Here is a 27,779-nt window from a genome sequence, read left to right as displayed (position 1 = left end):
GCACAGAGCATAGAATGGGAGTGGAATGTGGGTGGTGGGGTGTGGGGTGTGCACGGGGTGGAACTACAAAGATGCACTGGCCTGATACGGTGTGGAAGCCAGCTAACAAGACAACCCAAACCAAACCAAATGAAACCACACCGAACCAAAGCAAGCCGAGGGCGTTGTTAGCCTTCCGACGCACTCACAGAGTGTGGCATCATGTGGCAAGCGAATTGGGCTGGCTGCCTCTCACATTTTTGAGAGTTGAAATTCGTTTTGATTTAACGATACGACGAGTAGCAATGAAACTAAATCGAGCAGAGATGCCTGCCTGCAAGGAGTGTAAAATACAGTAAAAACAATTACAATAAGTGCCACAGTAAAACGACTTTTATAAAAGTATCTCAACGACATGGCCTGGGAGCTGGGAGCTGGCAGCTCCATTGGGAAATCGATAAGCCATGGTCATTCGATGGGTTGCCACGTCCAGACTCCAACTCCAACTCTGCTGGAGATGCTGTGGTTCGAGCTCTTGCCATTGGCATAAACAAACAACCCACTTGTTCGTTTCATTTTCAAAGCTTTAACTTTGGCAAGCTTCATTTTTTTTGTGTGCAAGTCCGATACCCAGAACATAAATGAGTAATCTATGACTAACTTTTGCCTGCTTTAATCTAACTGGCAACGATAAATCCTCTTTGGAAATTCCGCTGTGCTCAGACATCTGCCAATTGCCGCAAAAGTTGTAGCATCTGCTTCCGCCTCTGCGTTTGCCTCTCGCTCTTGCTGGCGCCTGGATGAATAAAGAGCTTAGAGGTGCTAATCCAAAGGCGCAGTGAAAATCGCAAAATCTGATTGCAAAGTTGGCCTGACAACCAGTGAAGAAGGGGAAGGGGAAAGGGAAAGGAACGAAATGAAACGGTGCGATGTCATGCAAATGTGGCACATTTAAATGCTTTAGCATGGCAGGTGCACCCGGAAAGCCAGACGCAGTCAGTCGAAAGTCAGACCCACAACCAGATCCACTCCATGGTGCAATGGGTATCGTTTTCACCAGACTCGTCTGATTTCGATTCCGAAATTGCCGGTGCCGTGCCAGCGGCGTCTGTCACTGGAGAACGACAACGACCGCAGGTGCATCCATCCCTCTGCCTGCCTCTCTCTCTCTCTGTCTCCCTTTCTCTCTGCTCCCCTATCTCTTTCTCTGGGAGTGTATCGGAGTGTAGAGTAACTTCTTGTTTACACCTTCTCTTTTTTTTTTGGCAACTGGCGGCAAGTGCACTTGAAGTGTATCGAATTTGTATGGATTTCGCTGGCAGCCAATAATTTGACACTTGCATTGCGGCCAAGTAAAACGAAATGAGACAGAAGCGAAAGAGAGGAGTGGAGAGGGGAGTGGGGGGTGCAGCAGTGAGATTAAGAAGAGAAGAGAGAGAGAGAGAGCTCTCGCAATGTCAGAGCCGCTTAAGCTGAAAAGAGCGAATTCTTGAATAAAAGTTGCCAGCTCCTCTGGCACGCGAGGGCGCCATAAACCAGAAAGAACGAGAGATTCTGTTACTATATGTTACTGTGTGTGTGTGTGTGTGTGGTATAAATGCATGTTGAGTAAGCAACAATAACAGCAAAGCCAACACACACACACACACACAGGCGAACAAACGCGAACCCAATTGTCATCACCATAAAAATAACATAAAACTTTTTTTACGACTCCTGCGGTCTGCGTAAGTCTGTTAAAGAAGGGTTCCCCAGACGGTGGGAATAGTGATATGGGCTTACGGAGTTTATGCGGGGGTGGGATGATGTGGGAATGCTGTCGCAACACTTCAGACTTCAGGCCAACATGCCTTGGCCTTAATTCGACATCGCTTATGTCACGGCGACGGGCTCATTAAAGTTTAATTTGTTTTCTTTGCGTGGCCCCTTGAAGCTGCCCTTCCACCCACCCACCAGCCCATAGACTTCAATGCAGCTTCCCTCCCTTCCCCCCCCTACAACTTGTGTGGGCACGGCACTCATAATTCTCAGTCTAAATGCCGGCTGTTTGGCGAAGCGTAATTGATAATGCATTCAATTGGCCAGCCAATTTGCTAAAGTGCCTAAGTGTAGTCAGACCCCCCACCTACCCCACCATAAGTTAAGTTAACAGTGCCGCAAGTCCCACGTGAAACTGCCTAAAGTTTACCCTATAGAAAGGATAGAAACAGTATTCTATTCCACCACTTATAATAGAATGAAAAGGCACAAAATTAAACAAATTATTAGTTGCTTTATGCCATGGATTATATTGGGAAAGTATTTTCCACGCAGCGTTCTTCCATAACTCTGAAATCACTGTGCAAACTCCTCGAACTCCTTCTCGACTTTCAGTTCCGGTAGCGGGTATTGGCCGCGTTGTCAGAGCACAGATTCAAAATCAACAACAGGCAAGCGACAGGCGACAAGCGACAGCAACAACAATGTCTGACCGAAGTGAGGCGTGCACTCATTTGCACTAAAAGCGGCATAAATATAAACAGGAAAAGTCGCCAGGAAGAAAGGCGCAGACCGAAAAAAAAAACAACAAGGAAAACACCAGCGAGAGAATGGAGGAACTCTCCAAGAGCAAACGGAATGGCAAATCAGGAAAAGAGCACTGGGGAGGGGGTGTGGGTGTGGGTGTGAGGGAGGGCAAAAGGTAGACACAGCCAGACGATGGGTGCTGTGCGTACGAGAGAGAGAGAGAGAGGAGTGAGAAGGAGAGAGAAGGAGAGCGAAGTGGAGTGCAAATGAATTGCAATGCAGCCAAACGTGTGCCCAACTTAACGGTAATTTAAATGTTAATGCACAACAGCCCCCCCCCCTGCCGCCACCACCTACCTACACGCCACACCCAACCCCAACCCCACCCCCGTTGGCTGTTTGTTCGGCTGCTGCCGTTACCGTTGTTAAACGCTGTTGACATCATTGGCTTTGGCCATTGTTGTTTGCATTGTGCCAGTGCCAGTGCCTCTTGCTGTGCCAGTGCCTGTGCCTCCGCCCCTTCCTTGTTTCTTCTGCTTCCACCTCACATTTCCCACCTTCAAAATAGCCGACGGCACCGACAGCCGCCATTTTGTCAATGCTCGTGTTAATGCTGATGATGTGGCATCTCCGTCTCCCCCATCTTTGGCGCTGATTGCACATTGTCCCCCCCCCCCCACTACACACACACCAGCAGAACAGAACACCAGCACACACTCACGCACTCACACACGCGTACGCGGAGGAATCGCATCGCTTAGTGCCATGTTAATTAAAACACTTTTTCGGCAACCGCCCACAATTAGCCCCCATTTAAATAATACTCAGGTGGGCCCCATATGATGGCGGATAAGGGACTAAGTGGCAGGATAATTAGCCGAATGAAGGATATACACGATGGAATGGACGGCCAACGACCTCGCTTACTTCGAGGGTATGCCCACCGTCGACAGTCGACATTATTGTGACATTCATTTGGAATTCAAATTAACGCGGACATGCCCAAAAAATGGAAACAGGAAAAGGGAAAAAGGGTCGCCATGCGTCCGTCTCTTACCTGTCATCGCAATGGAGGTCAAGACTCTGTGGACCTCGCTGGACATTAATTTAGCGCCAAAGTGGACATACTCACGCATTGGTCTCCGCACCCTGCGGATCCCCCTCCCCTACCCCGCGGCAATTGTCATATGTGCCAGTATGTGTGTGGGGGACATAATTTTTCATGCATATTTCAGGAGGCGTGTGCTTAATTAATTACAAACATCTAAATTGCGATGGCATTGGCATAAATTGCCTTTTAATTTGCGCTTCTTGGGGCTGCTCCTCTGCACTTGATTGATGTGACCCCCCACTCCCCTCCATTATGTGTGTGTGTGTGTATGTTGGGCCACTCGACTGACTGATTCATCTCTTCTCAGTTTCGTTTCAGGTACGAACATTCGAGTATTGACTGACGCTGCCTTTGACATTTGATGCCGGTCGAATCGAATAGAGTCGAGTTCGAGGCCACCGGACACACAATCGACTTGAACTCAATGTCCTTGACGTTAACGGTTACATAATCGTGCCAAGTGTGCGAAATCGTTGAGCGCCCTCTGGGGGTGGGGTGTGGTGGTGCGTAGGCATTATGTACGCACTGCGATGCCGATAGGTCTGCGTCTGTGGCTGCAGACCCACTGATCTATGCACGCACCCGAAAAGCAGCGAATGTTAATTTCGCATGCTGCCCTCACAGGTATTCACGACTCCCCATACCCGCCTCCCCCCCGGCTGGACTGACTAATTGACCCACACACGGCGCATGAATGGCCCCTCATGCACCAGCAATCACAAAATTCCCATTCGATTTCGTGACCACGAATCACGTCAGCGCGCCGCGGCGCCATAAACCAGAGATGGAGGACCCCATGGTCAGGGTCATCAATTTAGCCTGCCGACTGCCAGCCCCCCCGCTGCGAATGTGATTTCAAATGTGGAACGATTCACAGGTTGAAGGAGGACATGAATCATTTTGATTTGGGTAATGAATGTGCGTTCAGTTACGAGCATAAATCGAATGCCTAAAGTAGCGGAATCCACGAATGTGTGCGAGCTGTTCGCAAGCGGCGCAATCGTTGAATGTTTTAGAGTGCAGAGGGGTGCAGAGGGGGTGCAGAGGGGTGCATTGTGGTACACATAATAAAGTTGTATTTAACGAAGTTGCAGCATCGTATTTCATAAGCCAGACAAGGCACACGGCATCCAACCAACCAGTTGCCTTATAATGCCCCACAATTAACCGAGCCGGGAGCCAGCAAGCAGCAGCCAGGAGCCGAGACAGACGAGACGGTCAGTCTGCGTCAGAGTTTTGGGGTTTTGGTTTTGGTTTTGGTTTGGGTTTGAGTTCCTTTAACTTTATTGTTCTCATGTGGCAAGGAAGTGGATTGCGCGAGGTAAAATGGCTATGGCGATGGCAAACTTCCTTTATAAGACATTTACCGACCGCACCTTAACCAAGCAGGATCAACATGGCATCCATGTATTATTTAAGCGCTGCGCATCCTTTTGCCGTGCCCTGCATAAAATTTGCTTAAGCGGAAGTTTGTCTGCAGCACAGGCAGGTCCCCCCCGTCCCCCCTGCACGCTTCCTGCTGCTCTCACAGTCCCTCTCCGGCTCCTTGGCGTGCTTTATGTGTTTCCGCTCTCGCATTTCTTTTGCCATTTAAGTACACACCTAGTAGGGATTTTTGTGTCCCCACCATCCTCCTGCTGTGGGTACTGCTGCTGCTTCTGCTGCTGCTGGTGCTGCTGCTGTCGTTTCCTTTGTTCTTTTAGCTTCGACTGCTGGCCGCTTGTTTATGTCTCTTCTTTCGTCTTTCACTCGCCTTTTTGCTTCGTTTTTTGTGCCTTTGTTTGCGCTTTTTATTTTTGTTTATTGCTTGTTTTGAACCTTGTTTGAACTGGTTTAAAATTTCTTGGCACAGGCTCGACAAAGCTCCGCCCATTGGCAGGCTCAACCGCAGTGGACCAAACAGGAGATGGAAGCTGGATTGGGAGTCGGAAATGTAGCTGGAAACTGTGGCCATAGCTGGAGGAGAGCTCATAACTTTGTTACACACAATTAACAATTTGATGCCTTGCCAAGTCTCCTTTTCGTTCACACTCGTCTCTCTCTGCAGCCGCTCCTGTCCCCCCGTGGCAGGCACACCGAACTGGCAGTTACATTGTTCCTGCGGTTGCCAAACAACCAGAACCAGGACCAGGACGACGACGACGACGACGGCGACACACGAGCCTTTAAGTGGGCGTCTCTAATTGAAAAGTGCAGCCAAAAATAAAACACACGTCTAACTCCCATTCCCAGGGCCTCCCCTCGCGCTCGCCACTTCCACTGGGCGGGCAGGTGCGCCTCGAGTGCATTGCAATTGCCACGTAAATTTTATGCGCTGCTAAAACTTTGCCCGCAGCGAGGTACTCGACTCCCAAGCATCCAAAGCTTTTGCTTGAAAAACTTTAAGGTCAACTTGTTACTAAAGTTGCAGCAGCAGCCAACCCCAAAACCCCAATCCCAAGCCAAGTCCACCCCCTCGTGCAAACAACCTCCAAATAGGGATAGCAGCGTGACAATGCGGGTGAGAGTCGTGAGGAGAACTACATGCGATTGAGTCAATTACTTAATGGAAATATACGATAAAGAGGTTCAGTTTTCCATCTTTAAATGGAACTATCGACAAACTTACAATAATTAAGTTTCATTAGAGCTGGCTTGAACAGTTTTGTGTCTCCATTAAGTGCTGAAAACTGTTAAAGGAAAGTAATTCCAAAAGCTCGCACAAGTTTCGATTGGGTAAGGATGTTTGAGAGTAAGTTTCAGGCAGGGACACCCCTGTGTGGCATTTGTCCATCTCTAGGGCCCAAAAGCAGCAGCTGCTTCAGCATCAGCCCAAAAGGCTGCGCGGAAGCATAGAGCGGTATGGAGCACAGCTTGCTGGCTGCTGGTAAATTAGCCAAATGGCCGCTAAGTGTTCGCTTTGCGTTAAAGCGGCATAAAAATATGCAGCTCTTCAGAGGCTGCGGCTGCGGCTGCGACAGATGGCCCTGGCGGCCAGTTGCCTCCTGTGGCACTCACTCTCTCTTCTGCTCTTCTGCTCTGTGGCTGTGGCTGTGGCAGAATGCAGCTTGACCTTCACCTGGAATGCCAATGGACATGAAGAAGTTCTCCTCCTGGTAGCAAGATGCCAGCTTTGTGTGTGCGGGTGTGCTGCTGGCAAACGATTTGAAAAATTTATTCGAAAATATTTTTGCCAGTCAACGGTGTAACGACAGCCAGGGACAGGGCAGGGGTGGGCAGGGCCAGACAGGGCAGAGCTTCAGGTTCAGATTCAGCTTCATCTTCAGCAATGGCTACTGCTTCAGCGGCAGCCTCCGACCCTGTCCTGTCCTGTCCTGTCCTGGCTGTCACCCGGCATGAGAAATAGCAATGCTTACAAACAGGATATGCTGCCAAAAACATTTTTTAATAATTTAGCACACACATATTTTCAGATCTCTGGTGAAATTCACTTTGAAGACCTTACGGAAAGTATGCGCTTCATACGGTATGTTGCCGACGGGGCCCAGGGCTCGCCCCAAAAGGTGGTGGCAAGCGCCGGAGCAGGAGCAGGAGCAGCATGCTGGCCCAGCTGTCGATGCGCCTTGGCTGGTGCCGTGGTGCCGGGGTGCCCCGCCACGCCTGGGACCTGTGTCGACATCAGCATCGACTGCACAGCATTAGTGTTGAGTAATGCGAAACCAATTTTCGAGGCAACATTATTTAGAATCTCCAACAAGAGACAGCTTTGATGTCAAAAGTCGTGAGGTTGCAGCAGTCGACGACTCTGAAATATGAACGGGTGTAGGAGTTGAGGGCAAGGAGCAGAGAGCAGGGAGCAGAGAGCAGGGAGCATATAGTGGGGCGCACTGAGAGCAGTGCCCGAGGCACAACAGGGTGCACACACACACACACACACAAATTAGTGGCACGGGGAATATGGTGCGGATCGGTATATTCTGCTTAGCAAAAACTGCTTAACTATGCCTTTGATGTGCCGCAAATGCCGCTGGCATCAACATCATCATCCTCCTGCCACTCTGCCTCTCTGCCAGTTTGCAGTTCCAACTGCGACTTCGACTCGAACTCATTAGGCTTAGTGCAGCTGTGACTCGGTTCGCTCTTCGCTGCTTTAATTCAATTCGCAGCGCAACGGCATCTCCTTATTATGTGGCGTAGTACACGTGGCGTATGAGCAATTTGCGCTGCCATTGGCCGCCGCTGTGTCAACATTTGCCAGCCCAGCCGCAGCAGCATATTCGTATCACAAAATTGATTTGGCCCGACAATGTCTCCCAACATATTTTTCCGCTTTGCCACAGCCCACTGGCTGTGCGTCGGCGGTGAGTCCTGTGGCAGGCAGGACACGGAGTGGGACACTTCTACATACAGCGTTTTTCAATTGACTTTGGTGTTGAGCAGCGGCTTACTTAGATGTTTGGATCGTAGGGTATGGAGTGACTGTCTTCTCTTGTGCCTCTTTGCTTCCTTTGCTCAGGTTCCATTCCGGTACGCTCGTGTAGGGCATCCAGTAGTCAGTCCACAACCAGCTGGCTAGTGTCTTTGTCTAGCTTGTTGCCAAAGCAAACACGAACAGGCTCTTACATCATGCGTCGTTTGAAAATTGAATTTTAATACACAAAAGCAACCGTTGCTGAAAGGGAAGATAAGTATTCAGGGGATTGTCGCCACCCACACAACCACAATTCGCACCCAAACCCACACCCAAACCCACACCCAAACCCACACCCAAACCCCCCAAACCCTGACTTAAACACACTTGTATGCAGCTAGACAATTGAGACCCACTGTGGGCATTTCGTTGACTCGGTTTTCAGTCTCATTTGGCTTAGTAGAGTCTGGAATTCCGGAGAGCACTGCCACAGGACAAATTATCGGACTGGCGTAGTTCCTCCATCCTGTCCATTGCGGATGCCCGGATCAATCGCAAGGGCTTCTGCATATTTCCTGGGCACACAAAAACTGTGCTCTGTACACTGCCTGGCTCTCGAAGTAATTTGGTTGAGTTGATTTCGTGTGCCTACAGGCAACAGAGCCGCTGGCAATTGGATTACCTGCTCCTAAATTCTGGTTCTCGAGCTTCTCTTTCTATGCACATGCCAAATTATCTTTCCTCGGTGTGTGTGTGTGTGTGTGTGTTTCCTCTCTTGAAAGAAGAACTTCGTGGCATGTCCATGAATTGATTTCCTAAATAAATTTGCCAGCTGCAGCTCTGACTGACTTTTTATCTCATTTGACCTGTGCATTTACTTACCAAAAAAAATAAAAAAAAAAACAACAACTGCATTTGGCCCTTTTTGTTGAAAACTGAAACAGAGTGCAGACTGCAGAGTGTGCAAACTCTCTGTAAACAGACTCCAATTGGAAACGGGGTAAAAAAAATTTGAAAAAAAATCTTGAAATTAAATTTTCAAGTAACTTTCACTCGAGCGCAATGCAAACTAAATAATTCATGGTAGCAGCAGTCGCAGCAGCAGTAGCAGTATCAGAAGAGGCAGCAGCTGCCCAAAGGGGATGGAAAACTGGCAGGTGGGCATCTAAGTGTGTGTGTGTGTGTGCTGTGTGTGTGTGAATACATTTAAATAAACAGCAGTCAGCGTCAGTTGGCATTCCCATTCCCCCATTTCCCCCATTTCCCCACGCCGAGTTAACTTTTTACCAAAGACTAGGACCAGTCACAGAACCGAAACGGGACAGAGCACTTGTGGGTGAGATGATAACGAAGCCCAACACCCCCCGACTAAAAAGGAGAAGCAGCACAAGTGTGTAGCTGTAATGGTCTTAGGGGATACCCTTTGTGTCCTCGCTGGCATCGTCATGCCGTCATGCCGTCATGCCAAAATAGGCAAGTTCACTCAGGCAAAGCAATTGCACAAATGGCCAATTCTGCTCGTAAGCTTGGAGTTTCCTTTCGTTTTGCGCTGAGCGTGCTTCGTCAGGTCAGGCTGTAGTGGGAGTAGGAGAAAGAGCTCCCCCTACCCCCCCATCATTGCTTCCGTTCGGTTCCAGCTAAAACACTGCAATTCCGTAAACATCCAAAGGGGAAGGATGTGTGCGTACGAGTGTGGCTATGTAGCTGTGCAGCTGTGTGGGTGTGTGTGCTGGTGTGTAACGAAGCATAGATAAAATACACAAAACACAAATAAATACGAGTACGACGAGTACGAGGACGAGTACGAGTGTGCACGCTCTTGGCCAAAAGTTTAAAGTGCTAAGAAAAAATCAGAATGCGAAAGTTTTTCCCAGGCAGCAGCGGCAGCGGGGAGCTGCCTGATTGCATTTAACTGGATTCCAGCCAGGCGCAACGAGCGACGAGCGGCTATGGAACGGATTGAAACGGAACGATCCCAGGAGGTAGGGGGGGCTGGCAAAACACACACACACACGCACATGGGTATATACCAGTAATACTGCTAGTGCTACCAGGGCTGGGGCTTACATCGTTGGACAATGGCCTGGATGTCCCCTGACTTACCGAATGCAAGACATCGATAAGGAAGGCCCTATAATCGCTGTACAAACAATAGCCAATTGAAATTAATTAGAATTTGTTGAGTGAAGTTGAATGGAAGCCACACTGAAAGTCCTTATCGATGTGCAACAGCCGCTGAAGTTATCTACCTCTGTGGGCTGTGCACCTTGTGCCTCTGCATTGCTGTATTCGATCTGGATCCTCCTTTAGTTGCAATCTTACAGCGAGTGCAGCAGCCCTAGTTGTCCTAGTAGCCACACGAGACAAGGGCACACACCCAGACGCCGCTGCAATGCTCTCACTTGCAAAAGAGCTCTTCATTGCCGCAGCCGGAAATGTGCGCTCAATGGAGAGAGAGAGCAGCACTAAAAATGTTACGTCTCAGTCTACACTGAGCGAAAGCCCTGGCAAATGGTAAGTGGAGGATATAAATCTGTTTTGGTGTCAGAGCTCGTGCGTTAAGTGGGGGGAAGGGAAATCATTTGGTTCATCCTCTTGACCTGGTTCTGATTCCGCGTCTGCCCCATGCCGAGTCTCGTCCTCGGATTGTTGTCATAATGCTAATTGCATTTTTATGCACTGCCATCGATGCAGTAAATTCAATTTAACGAAATTGCCGGCAAACGTAATTAAATTCACGTCGACCTCTGTCCAGTGCGATGCTGTTGCCTTATTCGATTAACTTCAACCAGGATACGGATACGGAGCCGGAGTCGGAGTCGTTGCCAGAGCTGCCACCAGCAACTGGCCACAGATGAGACGACTACTGCCCCAGCCATATGGCAGCACTGAGGCAGCGAAACTGAGACGACGGTTGCGACAGCGTATTTGCTCGTGACACTTAAACACATGCGAACCAAACTGCTTTATGCTTAATTGAGTATTATCCCTGTTGCACACAGAGTCCCAGAATGGGGCAGGGGCAGGGGGCAGTTACAGTTACAGGGGACTCTGTCTCGCTGGAGGATGCAGTCGGCTGGGCATGAGGAATGGGGGGGCATGTCTGCAAACAGCAGCTCTGTTTGCTTAATAGCATGGTCAGTAAATTTAATTAACTTCCCTTAAGGATACATGCAGCACACATATAATAAAAGCAATGCAACAGTGGCAACACACAAAACGTCGCACAGAATGAAACAAAGACAGCAACAAAAAGAACAGAAAAAAAATATATATTGGGAGACGAAGTGGAGGAGAAGTGAGAGGAGACAAACTCCAACGGCAGCTTCTGTCTTCTGCACCATCTTTGGCTCAAGTTGCACTGGGATTACCCACGCACACAGCCACAGCCACACACACACATGTATATATACATATATATATATATATGTATGTATGTATATGTAAGTGAGTGAGCGAGAGGCAGCACGGACAAGACTTGGTTGGATCCTGGCTGATTGTTGGCTTGCCGTTGTCGTTGTCCTTTGAGATGTTGTGCAAACAAGCAGCTTAATGTCAGTCGACACAAGACAAACACAAGCACACACAGACACAGCCACACACACAATACACACACAAGCACACTGAGGCAGAGGGAACAGGGAACACAGAAATTAACTTCTTTTTGATGAGCATATGTTGCACAGACGAACAAGGAACAACGAACCCAAAAAGCTGACTGCCGGGAATAAAACACGCTCAAAGCTATCATTGCCACAAATTATAGTGCGCTGGCCTCCACTGCCTCCATTGCTTCATCTTCCTCTGGCCTCTTCTTGCCTATCGCACTCCCTCTCTCTATGGACAGCAGCTGTGGCCTGTGCCCATGCTTCTTCAGTTTTCCCAGACGAATGCATTTCTTTCCCTTCTGCTGAGGCTCTTACTGATACCCCAAACTGATGCAGATTCCGAATGCGATGCCGATTTCGATTCATAATTCATAGGCAGCCAACCACTTTGCATGCTTCACGGCTGCCTGTGGCATCGTGGCATCGTGGCACTGTGGCAGTGGTGACGCGTCACGTAGCCCTGGTTAGATGCTTGCCGCTGATCACCGAAGCTGCCAGCAGTGGCATTGTCTTGTCTGGCCACGTTTGGGCCATAACAAATGATGCACTCGACGGCGCGGCCGGCCAAAAGTTCGCTCAAGGTGAATTGAATGTTGAATTGTGGCTGCTCCCTGCCCCTGCAGGATGAGGCAGGACGCAAGCAGCCGGCGGAATACAGGCTGCAATTTGAATGCTTGATTATGTGCATGTGTAGCCATGGAGAGTAGTGGAAGCCAACTAGGAATTCACTCTAGAATATGTTTGCATGCAGCTGCCCCAGAGTTCGGTTTGGTTTCCCATTCAAATGGCATCTTTCAGCTGAGAGAGCTGAGTGTTTCCTTCCAGTTCTTATGGCTCTGATCCTTTCCATTTAAATACCCTTTTGGTTCATTGACTCTCTAGTAATCTCCCTTTTCGCTCGTTGTATTCCTTGCATCGCTTCCCATTGAAAATCCGATCTAAGGTCCATTCACATCACTCATACGCAGCGTGGGCCGTTTGAAAACATTTAATTATGGCCGAACTGAAAGAGGAAATCACGCAGCAGCTCTGATGAGGCATGCAATCAAAGTCAAGCAGCTGGAACCCCGGCGGACAGCCCTCGGGGGTGGGGTGAGGAAGAGGAGCTACAAAAAAGGCAGCCATTAATATGGCCGTTAACATTGCGGTTAGTGGCCATTGCCTTCTTGGCTGCCATTGCCGTTTCCGCATTGCCCTTGGCCATTGGAGGCGTGGCATGTGGGCATCATATGGCCGGCACCCGCCCCCCGCACCCCCTGGCATGTGGCAGTTACGGCAGTGGCAGTGCTGCCAGCGATGGCAGCTGTGTGTGGCAGTTGCATTTAACACTCTCATCGACAACGCTTCCGCCATGGAGCCTGGAACCGGACAGACTGTCACTGCCAGTCGGCTAATGTTGGTGCCGCGCAAAGTTTAAGTCGACTGCCGCCAGTAAAAGCCATTTAAAAATACGTGCCTGGATTTCTCACCCGTCCGTGTGGATCCTCTGGGTGCCTCTCCCTCCCCCTTGGCTGCTCCTCCGTCCGGGCTGTTATTGAGAGCTTGAGTACGTGGACGAAGCCTGGCTCTGCCACACGGCCAGGTTTGTCACTTGAAATGTTGCACTTGCCACCCCACACATCCCCTCCAGGGGTCTCGTATGTTGCACATAATTTTCACATAAACGAAAGCCTAATATAAAAAATTCGTGCGAATCGTGACCAGCAAACGCAAGCGATACCACGGCCAGAACCAGAACCAGAGCCAGGAGAAGCAAAACGAAAAGGAAGGACCAGAACAAGGTAGACACATTGACTTAAAGACTTCAGGCCCTAGCTCCCCGCCTTCAGCCAAATGCAAGCATCCCATGGGGGGTGATGGGTGGTGGGTGGCGGCTGCCCATCAATGTAATAAATAAATCAACTGCAAAAAATGTTGCGCCCGCATCGACATTTTAAGTGTTGCCCATTGACTTTTGATTGCTTTTTGGCTGGGCGCAGACCCTCCCCTGGGGAGGAGACCTCTGGCTGAGGGCTGCGCTGCACAAAACAGAAAACCGCAAAAGAAAAAAAAAATAGCGAAAATTTAATGAGCTAGCCAAAGCCCCCAAAGGGGTGGTGGTCGTGGTGGGGGTGGGTGTTTGGGTCAGGCAAATGGAATGTCTGCGGAGTGAAGTTCTTTTTTGTTCGGTTGAAACTATTTTCAGCAAATTTGTCAAATTAAATTGCATGTACAAGAGGCCGCCACAGCCATCGCTGCTGCCATCGCTCTTGCCATCCCTTCGAGTGCTCCAAGTTCTGATTCTGATTCTGCTTCGGCTGCTGCTTCTGCTGCTGCTTCTGCTGCTTCTTGGGGCGGATTGAATTAAAAGTTGTTGCCGCGATACAGGGTAGAATGGGGCAGTGGCAGTGGCTTGGTTGCAGGGCAGATGGTAAGTCCTCTAGGAAGTCCCTGTAAAATGCCGCAAATTAATGTGCATAGTTTTTGTTTTCTGCTCGGCGGTTTGGCATTTAATTAAAATTGTTTACTAAATATGCTCGAATTTGTGGGCAGGCCCGAAGCCCCATGCCGCAGCCTTAGCCACTCAGCCACCCATCCACCCCCGCCCTCACCCATTCTTGACTTGCCGAATCAGGTCAATGCACAATTCAATTTACGCGCCTGTGTGCAAAATCAGTGCCGGGAAATCTGCTTTGTAACCAGAGTGACAAATGTTAATTAAGGCATTGCCTGCTGCACAATCTGCAACCCCACTGCCACTGCCACTGCCACTGTCACTGCCACTGCCACCCCTTTTCATTTGATGGATTTTAATAGGGTTCCCTTTGCCATTCTCCGATCCTCCCTGTTCTTCCCCTGTCACGGTGCCGCCTTGTTGAGTGCTCGCGAATGCATAAAAGTCAAGTCAGAGCTAGGCAAAATGCATTACAATGATAATGTTTCTCTCCTTACTGCCACTGTAGCCCCACTGTTGTGCTGCTGTTGCTGTTGCCGCGCTACATAATTCAGCAGGACATGAACTGACAATAAAATTTAGTGCTGAGCTCGCATAATAAAGTCGGCCGTGGATGAGTAAAGTGAAAGAGAAAGAGCAACAAAGAGAGAGACAGAGAGAGAGGATTGGCAAGTGGCAAGCGTCTTGTCCAGTTCTGGTCCTGTTGCTCGGACCCCAGCTCTAGCAACAACCAACAAGGCCTGTGAAAACTAAAAGCAAAGTCATGCGGCCAGAGCTGTAATGAAAAAGATGTAGCAGGGCAAAGCAGGGCAGGAGCTGGAGCTGGAGCAGGCTGTAAAAGTGTAAGTTGGCATTAAGTTGCAAGCATAATGAAATTATTTCTCAGGCCGCTCAGACGACAACAAGGATGATGGCAACGCAACGCATCGCATCGCATCGCTGCCCGTTGCTACAGTTGTTGCCACTGCGAGAGCCACTGCCAGAGCCACTGCTCTTGCTGCTGCTGCTGCTCAGCAGTGGAAACGTCGGCACATAAATACTTCATGCTTAATTGTCCTTTTGGGTGTAATTTCAAACGCTGCCACGCACACACAGCAGCACGAGATGACAGCTCTTAAAGCTGGACTAAGCTCCATTCTCCCTCTCTCTCTCTCTCTCTCTCTCTCTCTCTCTCTCTTTTCTGTTCCTTCTCCATTTCCCCCCTGGTTAACTGCTGCTTCTTCTGCTTTGTTGCCTTTGCGTCATTCTTTGTGCTGTAATTTTAGCGCTTGACACAAAAGTTGCAATTTTCGCTGGTCGGGAAAAAACATCAGAGTTTAGCGGAAAAGCGAGACAGGAAAAGAGGATGGGATGTAGGACAGAGGGGTTAGGAGAGGGAGAGGAGCTTGGACAGCGAGCAGGGAATGATGGAAGGCTGAGAGCTGAGGGCTGAGAGCAAATGAAAAGGTGGTGGCAAGCGGCAAGCGGCAAGCGGGAAGTGGAGATGGCTGGCTGAAAGCTTCTACAACTTTCGCTGCTTGTTAGTGATCCCCAAACCGAAGCAAACGCACTGCAAGTTGCAACTTGCGCTGCAACCGTGGCCGGCTCGCACCCCTGAATTTCCGGCGGCACTCAGCGATGCACTCACCCATGCGTCTGCCTGGCCACACTCAAGCCTCGTTCAAACATGTTTATTTCACTGGAAAAAACATCCGCCTTTTGAGCCATGAATGCCAGCAAGGAACTTGCATGACTGGTCAAGTGAATGATTATTGAATTCTGTGAAAATATTTACTGCATTGGAGAATATCTTTTCAGCATGTTGTGGAACTCCAAAGGAATTTACGAAATTTTCAGTCATTTTCCAAGTATTTCAATAGCCTCAATTGTCTCAAACTCACTTAATCCTATTCTAAAGAATTAGTGATAATCTTTCTCATCAGTAAATCCGCTTCAAGTGGTTTTCATTCCCGTGAGATTGCATTTCGGTAATTTTTGATTTAATGAATTCCATTCCTGCAATGGCAAATGGCCATTGAGGCATTAATCATTTTCTAGTCTGTGTTTTATTCTATCTACCTCTGCTCCAATTTAATAATTGTTTGCACGCGCTGAGCGTCAACAGGCGAATGAATGTATGAATGTATGAATGAATGCATTGCTCAGGCAGCTGCCGCCATTCACACACTCTCCCAAGTGAAACACAAATCAGAGAAACCAAAACCAGAAACCAAAACCCAAAATCGAAACGAGGAGGAGTCCCAGATATAGGAGTTCACACAAACAGAGAATACTCATCAATTTTTAAATTTTATGGCACAAACAGCAGCGCCAAAGTGATGCAGAATAGGGCAGAAGAGGGGGGAGAGGAGCCGTGGCACGGTTGCCTATGGTGGAAGGGGAAGTGGAAGTGGGAAGTGGAGGCGTGGCACACTTGCCCACAAATTCTCTTTGGGAAATTAAATGCTACGTGATGGAAAGTTTGCTTTTGGGCCAGCCAGCCTCAACTTCTGTTTCGATTCGTTGGCATCTCTGGCTAGTGGTCGGGGCAGGGGGCAGTGTGGATGAGTGTGTTTGTGTTTGTGAGAGATCATTGCCACATCGGGGGCATTCCGTCCCTGCTCACACGCCCCTTTCTGCTAAGTAGCCACTGCATAATTGCCGCCAATCAAATTTATTAAGCAGAGAGAATACCCATAAGAAAAAAAAAAAAAAAAGTATTACCAGAAATTACCGCCTGTCGCTCGTTTCCCTCTGCCGCTTCTTCAGGTTCGTGCAACTTTCACGTTTTGGCAAAAACAGAAATGAAATGAAATAAGTATCTGCATGGCCAGGCGGTCATTAGCGGCGACATTTCAGCCACTCCCCTTGTCACAGCCTTGTTCTGCTGCCTCTCCCCTCTCCCCAGTCTCGCACTCATTTCCGCTCCATGGCAAAAGTTTTATGAGATTCATAACTTTTCCATAGCATACTTTTTATTCCGTTTTCTGTTTTCTTTGCTATCCGCGTCGCGTCTCGTCTCATTTTTATTGCTTGCTTAATTATGGAGTCACTTTACATTGACACGCTCTAGCCGGCCAGAGTTGGACTTGGGCCTTCGCTTTTGCTGCTTGCTGCTATCCGGCTGCAGGGTCCAGGTCACAGTCTTGATACTGGGTCCTGTCGCATCCTGTCACTGACCAGCAGCGCACTCCGTGAAAACGATGCAAAATAAATAGCAAATAAGCCGCTTAAAAGTTACCCAAACTATTGCCAACCAAACTGGCAACAAAGTTCAACTTTATCATAACCTCTTTTTGTGCGACAATCTGTGACGACTAATATTCCGCTCCCTTTACTTCTTTTACTCCTTTCAATCCCTTTCCCTTAATTAGCAGCAAAAATTTCCTCTAAATTATTTATTAATATAACGACTTACGTTTTTTCATATTCATTTTAATTGCTATTTTCAACCGATATTTTATTTGGCGACTTTTTGTTTTTGCTTTTGCTTTGCTGCTGATTTCCATGATAATTGCTGTTTGGCAGCAGTGGAAGCGGAGACCGCCATCGGTGGCTGTGTCTGCTTGGGTTCATCAACAACAATTAAGTAAACACGAAACATTGCCCTCCAACTACACCGCTTTTCCCCTGCTCGCACTCGCAATGGGGCGCTAAGTATACGCCGCGTTGGCCGCAAGTGGCGGCGGTTTGGCTGAAAGCGTGAAATCTTGCAGCTCAGCCAGACTCCTCTCCGGCACTCTCAAACCACAATGGACCATTAACTGGTTGACAACAGCCATCAAGTCGGGTCGCTCTCCACTCCCACCTGGCTCGCAGACTTGGCTAACGTCAAGCCAAACGACACTTCCGTTCAGTTACAGCCTCAACTTGGGACGGGGAAGGGGACGGTCACGGAGACAGGGAACCCCCGAACCCCCTGCCCTGAGTGTCGCGTCCAGCATTTACAGTTAACCACATTTCCGGATTTGCATCCCAGCAACTTCCGTACCAGTCGCCGTTCTCGTCCCAGTCGCCGTCCCCGTGTCCAGTCCGCACAGCAGAACACAGCAAATGCCAAAAAGTACTCGTAGAATCGAAAGAAGAGACTGTAGCGATGTGCAAGGGTTTTCTGGTATTTCTCCTTAAATTATTCAAGCAGTGCTGCTGCGGATTGCTCATACGCCGTGTGGCACGACGCCCCATAGAGTGGGTAGAGAAGTCATCTCTAATGAATAAATCAACGGAACAAAGCAAAAACATCTCCACGTCCGGCAGGACACTAATGAAGTCCTCCACCGTGCACGTGCCTCGACATTCAGTTTAGAATCTCTCGCAATTTCTTTTGGACAAATCAATTAGGTAAGCAATGCGGCAGGGTGGCGGCAGCTGAGAGGTCGCAGGCGGAAGCTGCCTTCTAATTATGCGCCAATGTTAGCATTGCAGTTGCCATGACAATCTAAAACTTATTTACTGGCCACCGAGCGGATCACACACATGCAGGACTGGCAAAGGACGTGCGGGTAGGTGGGCGGTCTTTGCTGCCAAGTGGCATGCCACCAACTTTGCCTGCTCGCAACAGGACGAAATTCCCCTCCTGTATACACATAAACATATAAACAGTTTACAGTTGAAAAGTTAAAAGCATGCCAACACCTGGGAACACACAAAAGGAGATTTTCCTGGGGGCAAAGCGGGAAATTTGTGGCATTCACCTGATTTGCCTCCGCACAGATACACACTCACACACACACACACACGCACTGGTGGCACACTCAACGACAGGAAAATTTTGACAGTTAACAAATTTCGGTGCAAAAGTTTTGGCACATGTTTGCCATTGACAGAGAATTATGCCCAGGCAAGCAGATAGCGAGAGAGAGAGAGAGAGAGCAGGACTCCCCCTCTCTGGTGGTGTAGGACGTAGAGAATTGGCGACAAAATTAAGTGAGGCATTCGTGCGTGGCCGACAAAGGTGAGAACCTGCAAACAGTTCCCCGTCACAGCCTTGTGGCCAACAACTTTACCTGACTGCAGATTTTCCCACTCTTTTTGCTGTCACTTTTTTTTTTTTTTGGTTTGTTTCCCATTTCCTGCTGCTGTCACTGCGGCTGGTAAGTAAATTAATTAGGAGCATGTTTCCGGCTGCATTTTCTGTTCATAAGCCCAACATTTAACAACTAAATGGGAATGGTTCTCCGGTGCCAGAAGGGAAGTGTTTGTTATAGGATTCAGTGTAGAGCGACACATATTGAATGAAAATTAATTTTTTGTTTATTTTTCGTATGCTTTTGCTGTTTTATTTCTTTAATTGGAGGCCACATTGCCTTGTGCTTGCTATGGGAATGAAATTTAATTCCCATAATTCCTCTGCTATTACTCAACATCCTTTCAACAAAGATCTTAAAGTCAATCGTTGCCTAAGACTGTGGGCAACAGCTGCAGAGGACGTGGTCGGCAGCCAATAGTTATTGAACACAGCGCGAGAGAGACAGAGAGGGGGAGACAGGCTTAGGGTCGCATGTTTTGGGGTTGCCATGTGGTTCCGGCGGCGGCTGTGGTTGTGGCACCGCATCGGGCTCTACTTGTCACTCCAGCCCCTTCTTGTTGTTGTTCTTGTTGTCGTCGCCTGTCAGTGTCGCATATTGTGCAGTCTCAGCCTCCACAAAAGGGGCGCTCGCTGACCAGACCACTAAGATGCCGATGATGGCCTGTCTTTAAAGAAGGCAGCAGGCAGCAGGAGCTGAACATCTTCAATCAGACTCCTCTGCGGCACACATGCAAAGCATGCTGCAAACCTTTTTCTCTTTGGCAGGAGGCAAGCGATGAGGAGGGTGGCAAACTAGAGGAAATGAAGTGCTGACCATTTTTCGACATGGCATCCTCTTGCTGGCCTCCTGTCTCTCCTCCCTCTTCTCGTCATGCATTCATTTCGCTTTGCACTATTTTCGGATTAAGTCCTGCGCCTGTCATGTTGATTTGTATTTGTCCTTTGGGGGTGTGTGTGTGTGTGTGTAGGTGCTGGACCAATGTCTGCGGTTGCAGCTCTGTTGGCATTTGACGCTGGTGTCGGGGCACAAAGTTGAATGATGGCTTTTGACTTCCCTCAACGTTTTTCTCTCTTACTCCTTCTCTCTCTCTCTACACCTCTCCACACCTCTACACGCCTCTTCACCCTTTCTCACCACGTGTTGGCTCCCTTTCGGCCACTCTTCGTCTGTGTGCGTGCCAGATACAAATATTGTTAATCCCATTGATTTGTGTTAATGATTGCCATTGGACACTGTTGACAAAACTGTTTTCGGACACCGAATTCGTAGCTTTGGGATCCTCTTCCCGCTCACACTCCCTCTCCTCTGCCTAGCCGTATGCCCATCCGTTTCCCGGCTCGTCTGCGGTTACTGGTCCTTGGTCGGTGTAAGCCAAATTTTATGAACGTTTGCCGCAGATGCCAGCTGAGGTGCTAAATTCTGTTTTCGCTTTGTTTAAATTTCCTGTTCCCCAGTAGTAATGCTCCCCCCACTCGCCCACTCGCAGGTCCCAAGGACAATGTGAGACTCAATGGAGCTGCTGCAACTTGGTAATCTCAAGTGGACCGGGTCCAGGAGGTGTGAGGGGGTGGGCAGGAGCCACACGCCACCGAGCTCTCTGTGTGTGTTTGCCAGGGTCCTTGGATTGTATTGATATTTCACGAGAAATCAACACAACATACAAATAGTCAAGCACAGACTCTCTCTCTATCTCTCTTTTTCTCTCTATCCCCCTCTCTCTCTCTCTCTCTCTGGCAACAGCTCTCCACCTTTGTGAGATTTCTAACTTTGTCACCATTTGCAGCGGAAATGAAAAATCAAATCGAAGAAAGGCACAGGAAATGTAGCTCTTCACTTTTCAGTTCGGCTCTCGTCTCGTCCCTGGCCACCCCCTCACTACCACTCTCTTTCACTGTGTGTGTGTTTTTGCTGTTTAAATTTAGCCAATGTCTATAGAACTGACTGGAGAGGCTCTCCACTGTCTACTACAAAACTCGGTATCTGTCCTTGCCCCAGCTCTCGTACCTACACATCCACTGCTGCCTACTACATACGACTATATGGCTGTGGATATGTGTATATCTCGATGGTTACCTACTTCTACTGAAAGTTGGTCCCTGTCATAGACATGAAATTGTATTTTTATTGTTTTACGCCACGTTGTTTCTGATACTCTTCCCGGGCGTATAAATTCAATCGCTAAAGATGAAAATCAAAATGAAGGTAAAGATGAAGAATGAATGGACAACCAAGAGATTTGATAGCCCTTTACTGCAGTTGGCAGCAGCTCCGTTTCAATTTGATGAAAATAGCAACAACAACAACAAAAAAGGTACATTGTTAGGAGAAATGTTTATTAATGGCCGAGTCTGACGATGAAGGTTTTTAATTTCACAATTGCACTCGGACTGCTCTCCACCGGCAGTTATCTCTGTGTACCCTTTCAGCTACTCCCTCAGATCAGGGAGCACATCCTTTTTGTATCACTGTGTCTCAAGTTCATAGATTATTCGCAGTTAAAACTGTATGTAGTTGTTTGAATCCAGCTTGGATTATGGTAATCTCTAACCAAAGAGCATCCCCTCTTCGATGGCTCTAGAGTCAGCCCTCTTGGGCTTGTTTTCTCTGGGCATTTGTCTGCGCTTGAGACGTTTTTATCGTCTTGGCCATAAGCCTAAACAAATACAAACAATTTTGTCCCAACAATGGCAAAAGGAAACAAGAGAAGAGGAGTAAAAGAGAGTACGTGGCGGAAACTGTAAAGGCAACAAAGTAACAAAAATTCTGAGCTAGCAAGACAAAAAAATATATCTACTGAAAATCAACAAAATAGAAATCGGAGCTAGACACAAATAAAAAAAAAATGCAACAAAAAATCCGAAAAACGGAAAATCAATTGATTTCGGATTAGATCCTCTCCGGGCGAGCATCTTTCAGACGAAGTTCTTGCCACAATCCTGTCAGAAGAGACACAAACTGTTGCAGCCTAATTTATTGAAAGCATTTACCGCAAATCAGACAATTCCCGTACAAGCTTTGCAACTAATTAAATGATGAATGCCTCTGACGACAGCCCAGGGAGTTGTAATACTTGCCTCAGTGCGTGCTGTGTCGTGTTGTGCCATCTAGGACGGCATCTGCACATGCTAAAGGCATTTCCCAGTAGTTCTATTCAACAGTAGAATGATTTAATTAATAAATAAATAGGTGTGTGTGTGTGTGTGCTGTGTGCAGGTGTCCTTGCCCCCACTCACACTCGCAATGGCCGCTGTGCAATGCAGTTCAATTGCAACACAAGTGTGGCAAAACAATTAATTATTGAGCTCAATATGGGTCTGGCGCAACGGTGCGTATGCGTGACAACGTGTTGCTACACATTCGTCCCATTCCCGTAACGACACGAGCCCCCGGCCCCCGGCCCTCTGCCCAATCCAATCGACAGTCTATTGTCGTTTACAGTTTACTGCTCACAGCTTTGCAGCTTGCAACTTGCTGTGTTTGCTGTTTGCTGTCTGCTGTTTGATTTCAACTGCAAAATGGACCACAAATCAAACGGACAAAGCTACAAAGTCAATCAGAGACACACAGAGAGAGAGAGAGAGAGAGGGGAGAGAGCAGAGAGTGGCAGCAAATAGAATCTGGGATGCTGGCTACACACTCAGTTAGCTCATACCCAGTTTCGGTTACCTGGAGCCGTGGCAGTTTCTATATTGATTTATCCACCTGGCGAATCCAATTACCATATCGCCATCGCCTGGAAAGAGGTTAATTCTCGGCCAAAGAATTCGGGGCATTCAATTGACATTGGAATCTATTTGCCATTGTCCGTGGTGGCCGCTGCTGCTCAATAGTGTAGGAAGAGTTTCGCATTTATTGCGAATAAAGTGGCTCCATAGCCATTTCAAGACTGTTGGGGTGGGGGGGGGCCAGTCTTTGCTAATGGGGGGTAGTGGTGGGGTTGTGAGGCAGCTGCAGCTGTGAAGGGGTCTCTAAGTGAACCGCAAACTAGTTGGCTGAGTACTTCTTGATGCGCGGCAACCGCAACAGCATACAGAAAGTTTCACAATCGAAAATGATAGCCTGGAGGTTGCACAAGAGAGGAAAATTTTGTGAGTTTCTGCCGCCCCATCGACGTCCCAGTTCCGCATTTGGTGGCATTTGCCGTTTTGGTGAATTGTTTCATTTTATTGAGCCCCGTCTAAGCCATCAAAGCCGCATAAAACCGAACATTTGCAGCCAGCCAGCGCCAGTCAGGAATATACACCCACGCCCAGTCCCGCATCCACATCCGTCCCTTCCAATAAGTGTGTGCTCCATTGCATACCTTGAGGCGCTTCGAGTACTTCATGAAAATGCAATTAGTGCGCGATTTGGATATGATGATACTTCTCAACTCACCGAATTTCCCCACTTGTGGAAAGCAGAAAAGCTGCTTATTCTTGTTACAAAAGAATTCAATTATAATTGCATTACGGAGCAAGTTTCTGCCCATCGTAATGCGATCAAGATACTTCTTCTTGCTTCTTGCATATTCTTCAGAAATTAGAAAATCAATCAAATTGGCAATGGGTGGAGTGGAGTGGAGTGGAGTGGGCAGTGGGAGGAGCAGCTTGGTAGGTGGTTTGGGCAGGTGGCTGGCTGGCTCTTGGGTAATGGTGGGTCGATTAGTCAGATGCATTCGAGTCGTCAGCGAGTCACACTTAAATGGCTCAATCATTCGTGAAATTTGTTCATTTACGCCAGCCAAGTGCACACACACACACACTCAGTTATAGTGACACACTCATACAAACGACAATGCGAACATAGACATAGACAAAGAAGGCATGACGTGAAAAGGTGAATGAATGAATTGAAATTGAAATATAAATACAAAACGCATCAGGCGCATAAGCAGACCAATCAAGCGCGAAATTTGTGCAAAGCGATGCATAAGCTGCAGTCACCACATAAGAGAGAAGGGGAAACACAGAGAGTGAGAGAGAGAGAAATACATAGAAGGTGGGCTAGAGTCAACTAGCGGCATGTGTAGACATCATTTAGGCTCTCCCTAATGCCCAACACAAAGCCAAGTGGCAGGCACAGAGAGAGAGAGAGAAAGAGACAGCCACTAACTAAAAGAGTGAGAGAGAGAGAGAAAGAGGAATAACGCGACAGAGACAGACACAGACACAGACACAGACATAGAGAACTTTGAGAGATTGGCGAATGGTGGAACCGCTAAGGCAGCTGCCAATACACTGATGCTATTGACTTACAGTCGTGGCATGCAAATAACAATGCCCTGCCACATTTTGCCCCCTTTTCCCGCCACTCGGCTAGAGCCCCTTTGGAGAGCTGGGAAAATATTTGCCAGTCGAGACAAAAATTGGCAGCGATGCATGCCAGAAAAACAAACAAACAATGCAACAACTACACACACACACACATATGTGAAGCAATATATTGCCATAACAATAATGCCCAGACACAAAAACCAACAGAGAAGCATACAAAATGCATTTCCGATGGCATCAAAAGCAGAGAGAGAGAGAGAGAGAGACCCGTGGACTTGGATCAGTTGTGCACACAAATTTACAAGTGGAATCTGCAGCAGAGTTTTACATATAATACATGATCAGTTCTGGGGCTTCTAGGGCTCTCAACTGGAAGTACAATAACTGCCCATTTGATTAATTGACAGCCCAATGAAACCGGTTTAAGTGCGATGTTGGATCTCTCCAACATGTTCGTGACTCATCCGACAGCACATCACATCACCCATTGTTCCATAGTTCGAAGCCAGTGATCGGCAAACAGCGCTCCAAGTCAGTTCCAGTGTCTCAGTCTCGGCTTAGATCTCAACATGCCTGGCGAAATAGGTAACAAATAAAATAGGAAGAACTCTCAAATGTTGAATCAGATTATAGACTTTTATACGTTGTATTGTGTTGTGTTTTCCCCGCTCTTCACAAGTAGTTCTACTGCTCTGCCTGATCCCGATGGCCGCGGCGGGCACAACGGCGCCATCGCTGAGTGCCAGTCCGATTGTGTTCGCCCGAAACCTGTTTCGGGCCCTCAACGAGGAGTCGCCCAAGGTCAACCTGGTCATCTCGCCGGCGGCTGCGCGTAGTGCCCTGACCCTGGTGTTCATGGGAGCCGGAGGTAAGAGCGCCGACGAGCTCCGCTCTGTGCTGATGCTGGGGGCGGCCGGGAAGAACGAGATTGCCAAGCAGCACGCGGAATTCTGGAGCAAGGAGTGCACCTGCTCGGAGAAGGGCGCCGCCCTGCGCTTGGTCACTCGCCTGTACGTGAACGACGATCTACCGCTGCGTCCGGACTTCAATCTCAAGGCGGTGGAGTTCTTCAACGCCCAGGCGGATGCCCTGAACTACTCGGACGCGGATGCGTCCATGCGGCAGGTGAACAAGTGGCTGGAACTGCAAACCTTTCACACAGTTCGCAATCTCCTCACGCCGGCCACCTTCAACCCGGAGTCGAGTGTGATCCTCGTCAATTCCATATACTTCCGGGCCAAGTGGGCCAAGCGCTTCTCCATGGACCGCACTGCCCCCGAGGACTTCTGGATCAATCCCACACAGCGCATGGAGCTGGCGATGATGCGCCAGATCGGCCAGTTCCGCTATGCAGAGTCCAAGAAGCTCCAGGCGACCATCCTGCAACTGCCATTCGAGGACTCCGACATCAGCATGATGCTGATCGTGCCCAATCAAGTGGATGGGCTGCCGGACCTTGAGGAGAAACTGGCGCAGCTCGACATGAACGAGGTGGCCACCAAGGGGCTGCAGCACGAGGTGGATGTGACGATGCCCATGTTCAAGATTGAGTGTGACATCGATCTGAAGGTGCCCATGCAGAAGGTAAGACACTGCGAGGCAGCGGCAGCTTCTGCGTGACACTTTTAACAAATCTAAACCCCACTTACAGTTGGGTATATCCCGGATCCTCAAGCCTGACCAGGCGGATCTCAGTGGTCTGTTTGCCAAGAAGACGCCCCAACTGATCTCCGAGGCCAGGCACAAGCTCTATCTGTATGTGAACGAGTCTGGCTGCGAGACGGATCCAGATACGCGTAAGTCTTGGATCACAGATCCATATCTAATGTCTAATGCTGCTCCATCTTGCAGCTGCTCGAGCTGCTGCCTTTGTGCAGAATCCCGATCGCAAGATCTTCAAGGCCGATCGTCCCTTCGTCTTTGCCATTCGCAACAACAGAACCGTCTACTTCGTGGGGCATTTTATAAAGCCCTGATTCGGGGCATGGCTAATTTAGCATCCATTCCGTGGGCATCGGTGCCCGCAGGCACAACATCAAATTATGGCCAAACAAATGCTAAGAATGCACACGAAAATACAACACCAAACAGCGAATCGAGTTGTGTGGGTGGGTGGGTGAAGTGGGTGTTGGGAGCGGGAGACAGCAAAACAAATAGCAAAATGGCTGCCCGGACAGATCACTGATATGAAAAGGAAGAAGAGGTTGGGGAGGGGATGCCGTAGGGAAGGGCAACAAAGAAAACGGCAGCTGGCAAACTAAATGAAAAGTATCCAGTCAAAGCGATTTGGTGGAGTATTTCGCCCATGAGATACCCTCTACTTATTTATATATTACTGCCATTCCATGGAAAGCCAAAACAAGCTACAATTTTCCATGATTATGGCGTTTGTATCTTAAATATATATACAAGGATAGTGCTCCTTAATCTGTAAGTAATCTGTCCAGATCCACACCTGCCCCACACCCACTCTTCCAATTAGATTCGTTTAACCAAGCGAAGCATTCCCTGGCACTTTTCGATTCTACGGAGTATCAAAAAAAAAGCAACAGCAAAAGTGGAAGGGGAAGAGGAGAATGGGAAGGGGAGGGGCGCACCGTCAGAATTATTTTGCCTGGCCTGGCCCAGCCAACTTGTTAGCCAATTTTAAATACAACTGCTGCCACTGACAGTAATCAAGATTGCACGGCAATGGCTCGGCGCGGAGCGGCGCGGCGCGGCTACAACAATGCCAAATGCCAGGCCATTCCGGCCAGAAAGGGCCGCCCAACAATTGAAAAATAAGTAATTTCTCAACTGTAGTGAACTTCATGGCTGCAACAACAACAGCAGCAGCAGCAGCAGCATCAGCAGGAGCCACTAAGAGCAGGACCATGGACTATAGACCATCGGACCAGCAGCTGAGACAAGCAGCAAAACGCGAGCCAAGTAAGGTCCCTTTTGTGAATCGGAATCGGAATCAGAAGCGGAATCGAAGCTGCAGTTGGAGCTGGAGTCGCGCGTCCGGTTGCAAAAGTTTGCCGTCCAATTCATCGATGATTGTCCTCCAGGAGCCGCTCTGCTCTGCTCTGCTCTGCTCTAGATGTGGCACTGGCCGCCGCCGCCGTCTGCTATTGATGGCCATTCCCGTGGCCATTTGCCGAGTTTTGTGTAGCAAATGTTTATCTTTCGGTTTGTTATGGCTCCCACTCTCACTACCACCGCCATTCCCACTCCCCCTGCGCCTGCCAGGGGACCAGGACTCTGCTCTCTTCCGTCATCAGAGCGGAAGTGCAGATGCCGAGGACAAGGGGGGACTATCTGTACTTGTGTAGTTGTGTCATTTGTGTCAAATGCTAATGTAAAATGTCGCAATAATCGAATTACTGGAAATTGGGCTGGAATCGAAATGAATTTCATTGCAACTTTGTCAAATGAATAATTACGAATTTATATGGAATTTGATGTTGCAAATAACTTAACGCCACAAAACGGCAAATATTCCCATCAAATTAATTGCGTTGCATGGCACTTGGATCCATTTGGCA

The 27,779-nt window shown here is 48.6% G+C and overlaps 1 protein-coding gene across 2 annotated transcripts; it reads left to right on the top strand.

The window, feature by feature from the left end:
• Positions 1–24,735: 24,735 nt before the first annotated feature.
• LOC111079712 (serine protease inhibitor 42Dd) lies at positions 24,736–26,344 on the top strand. 2 transcript variants are annotated; one of them, XM_041592918.1, is made up of 4 exons: positions 24,736–24,837; positions 24,935–25,836; positions 25,904–26,048; positions 26,104–26,344. In XM_041592918.1, exons 1-4 carry the CDS (start codon positions 24,822–24,824, stop codon positions 26,226–26,228), a joined length of 1,188 nt encoding a protein of 395 aa, XP_041448852.1. In that variant the 5' UTR covers positions 24,736–24,821; the 3' UTR covers positions 26,229–26,344. The 2 variants fall into 2 exon arrangements, with proteins under 2 accessions (XP_041448852.1, XP_022230668.2); XM_022374976.2 differs by having other exon boundaries at positions 24,807–24,837; positions 24,932–25,836.
• Positions 26,345–27,779: the final 1,435 nt, after the last annotated feature.

This window comes from Drosophila obscura, unplaced genomic scaffold, assembly GCF_018151105.1.
Source record: "Drosophila obscura isolate BZ-5 IFL unplaced genomic scaffold, ASM1815110v1 contig_186, whole genome shotgun sequence".
NCBI classification, from domain to species: domain Eukaryota; kingdom Metazoa; phylum Arthropoda; class Insecta; order Diptera; family Drosophilidae; genus Drosophila; species Drosophila obscura.
Note: the sequence above shows the minus strand (reverse complement) of the source record. Positions and strands in the feature narration are given on the sequence as shown.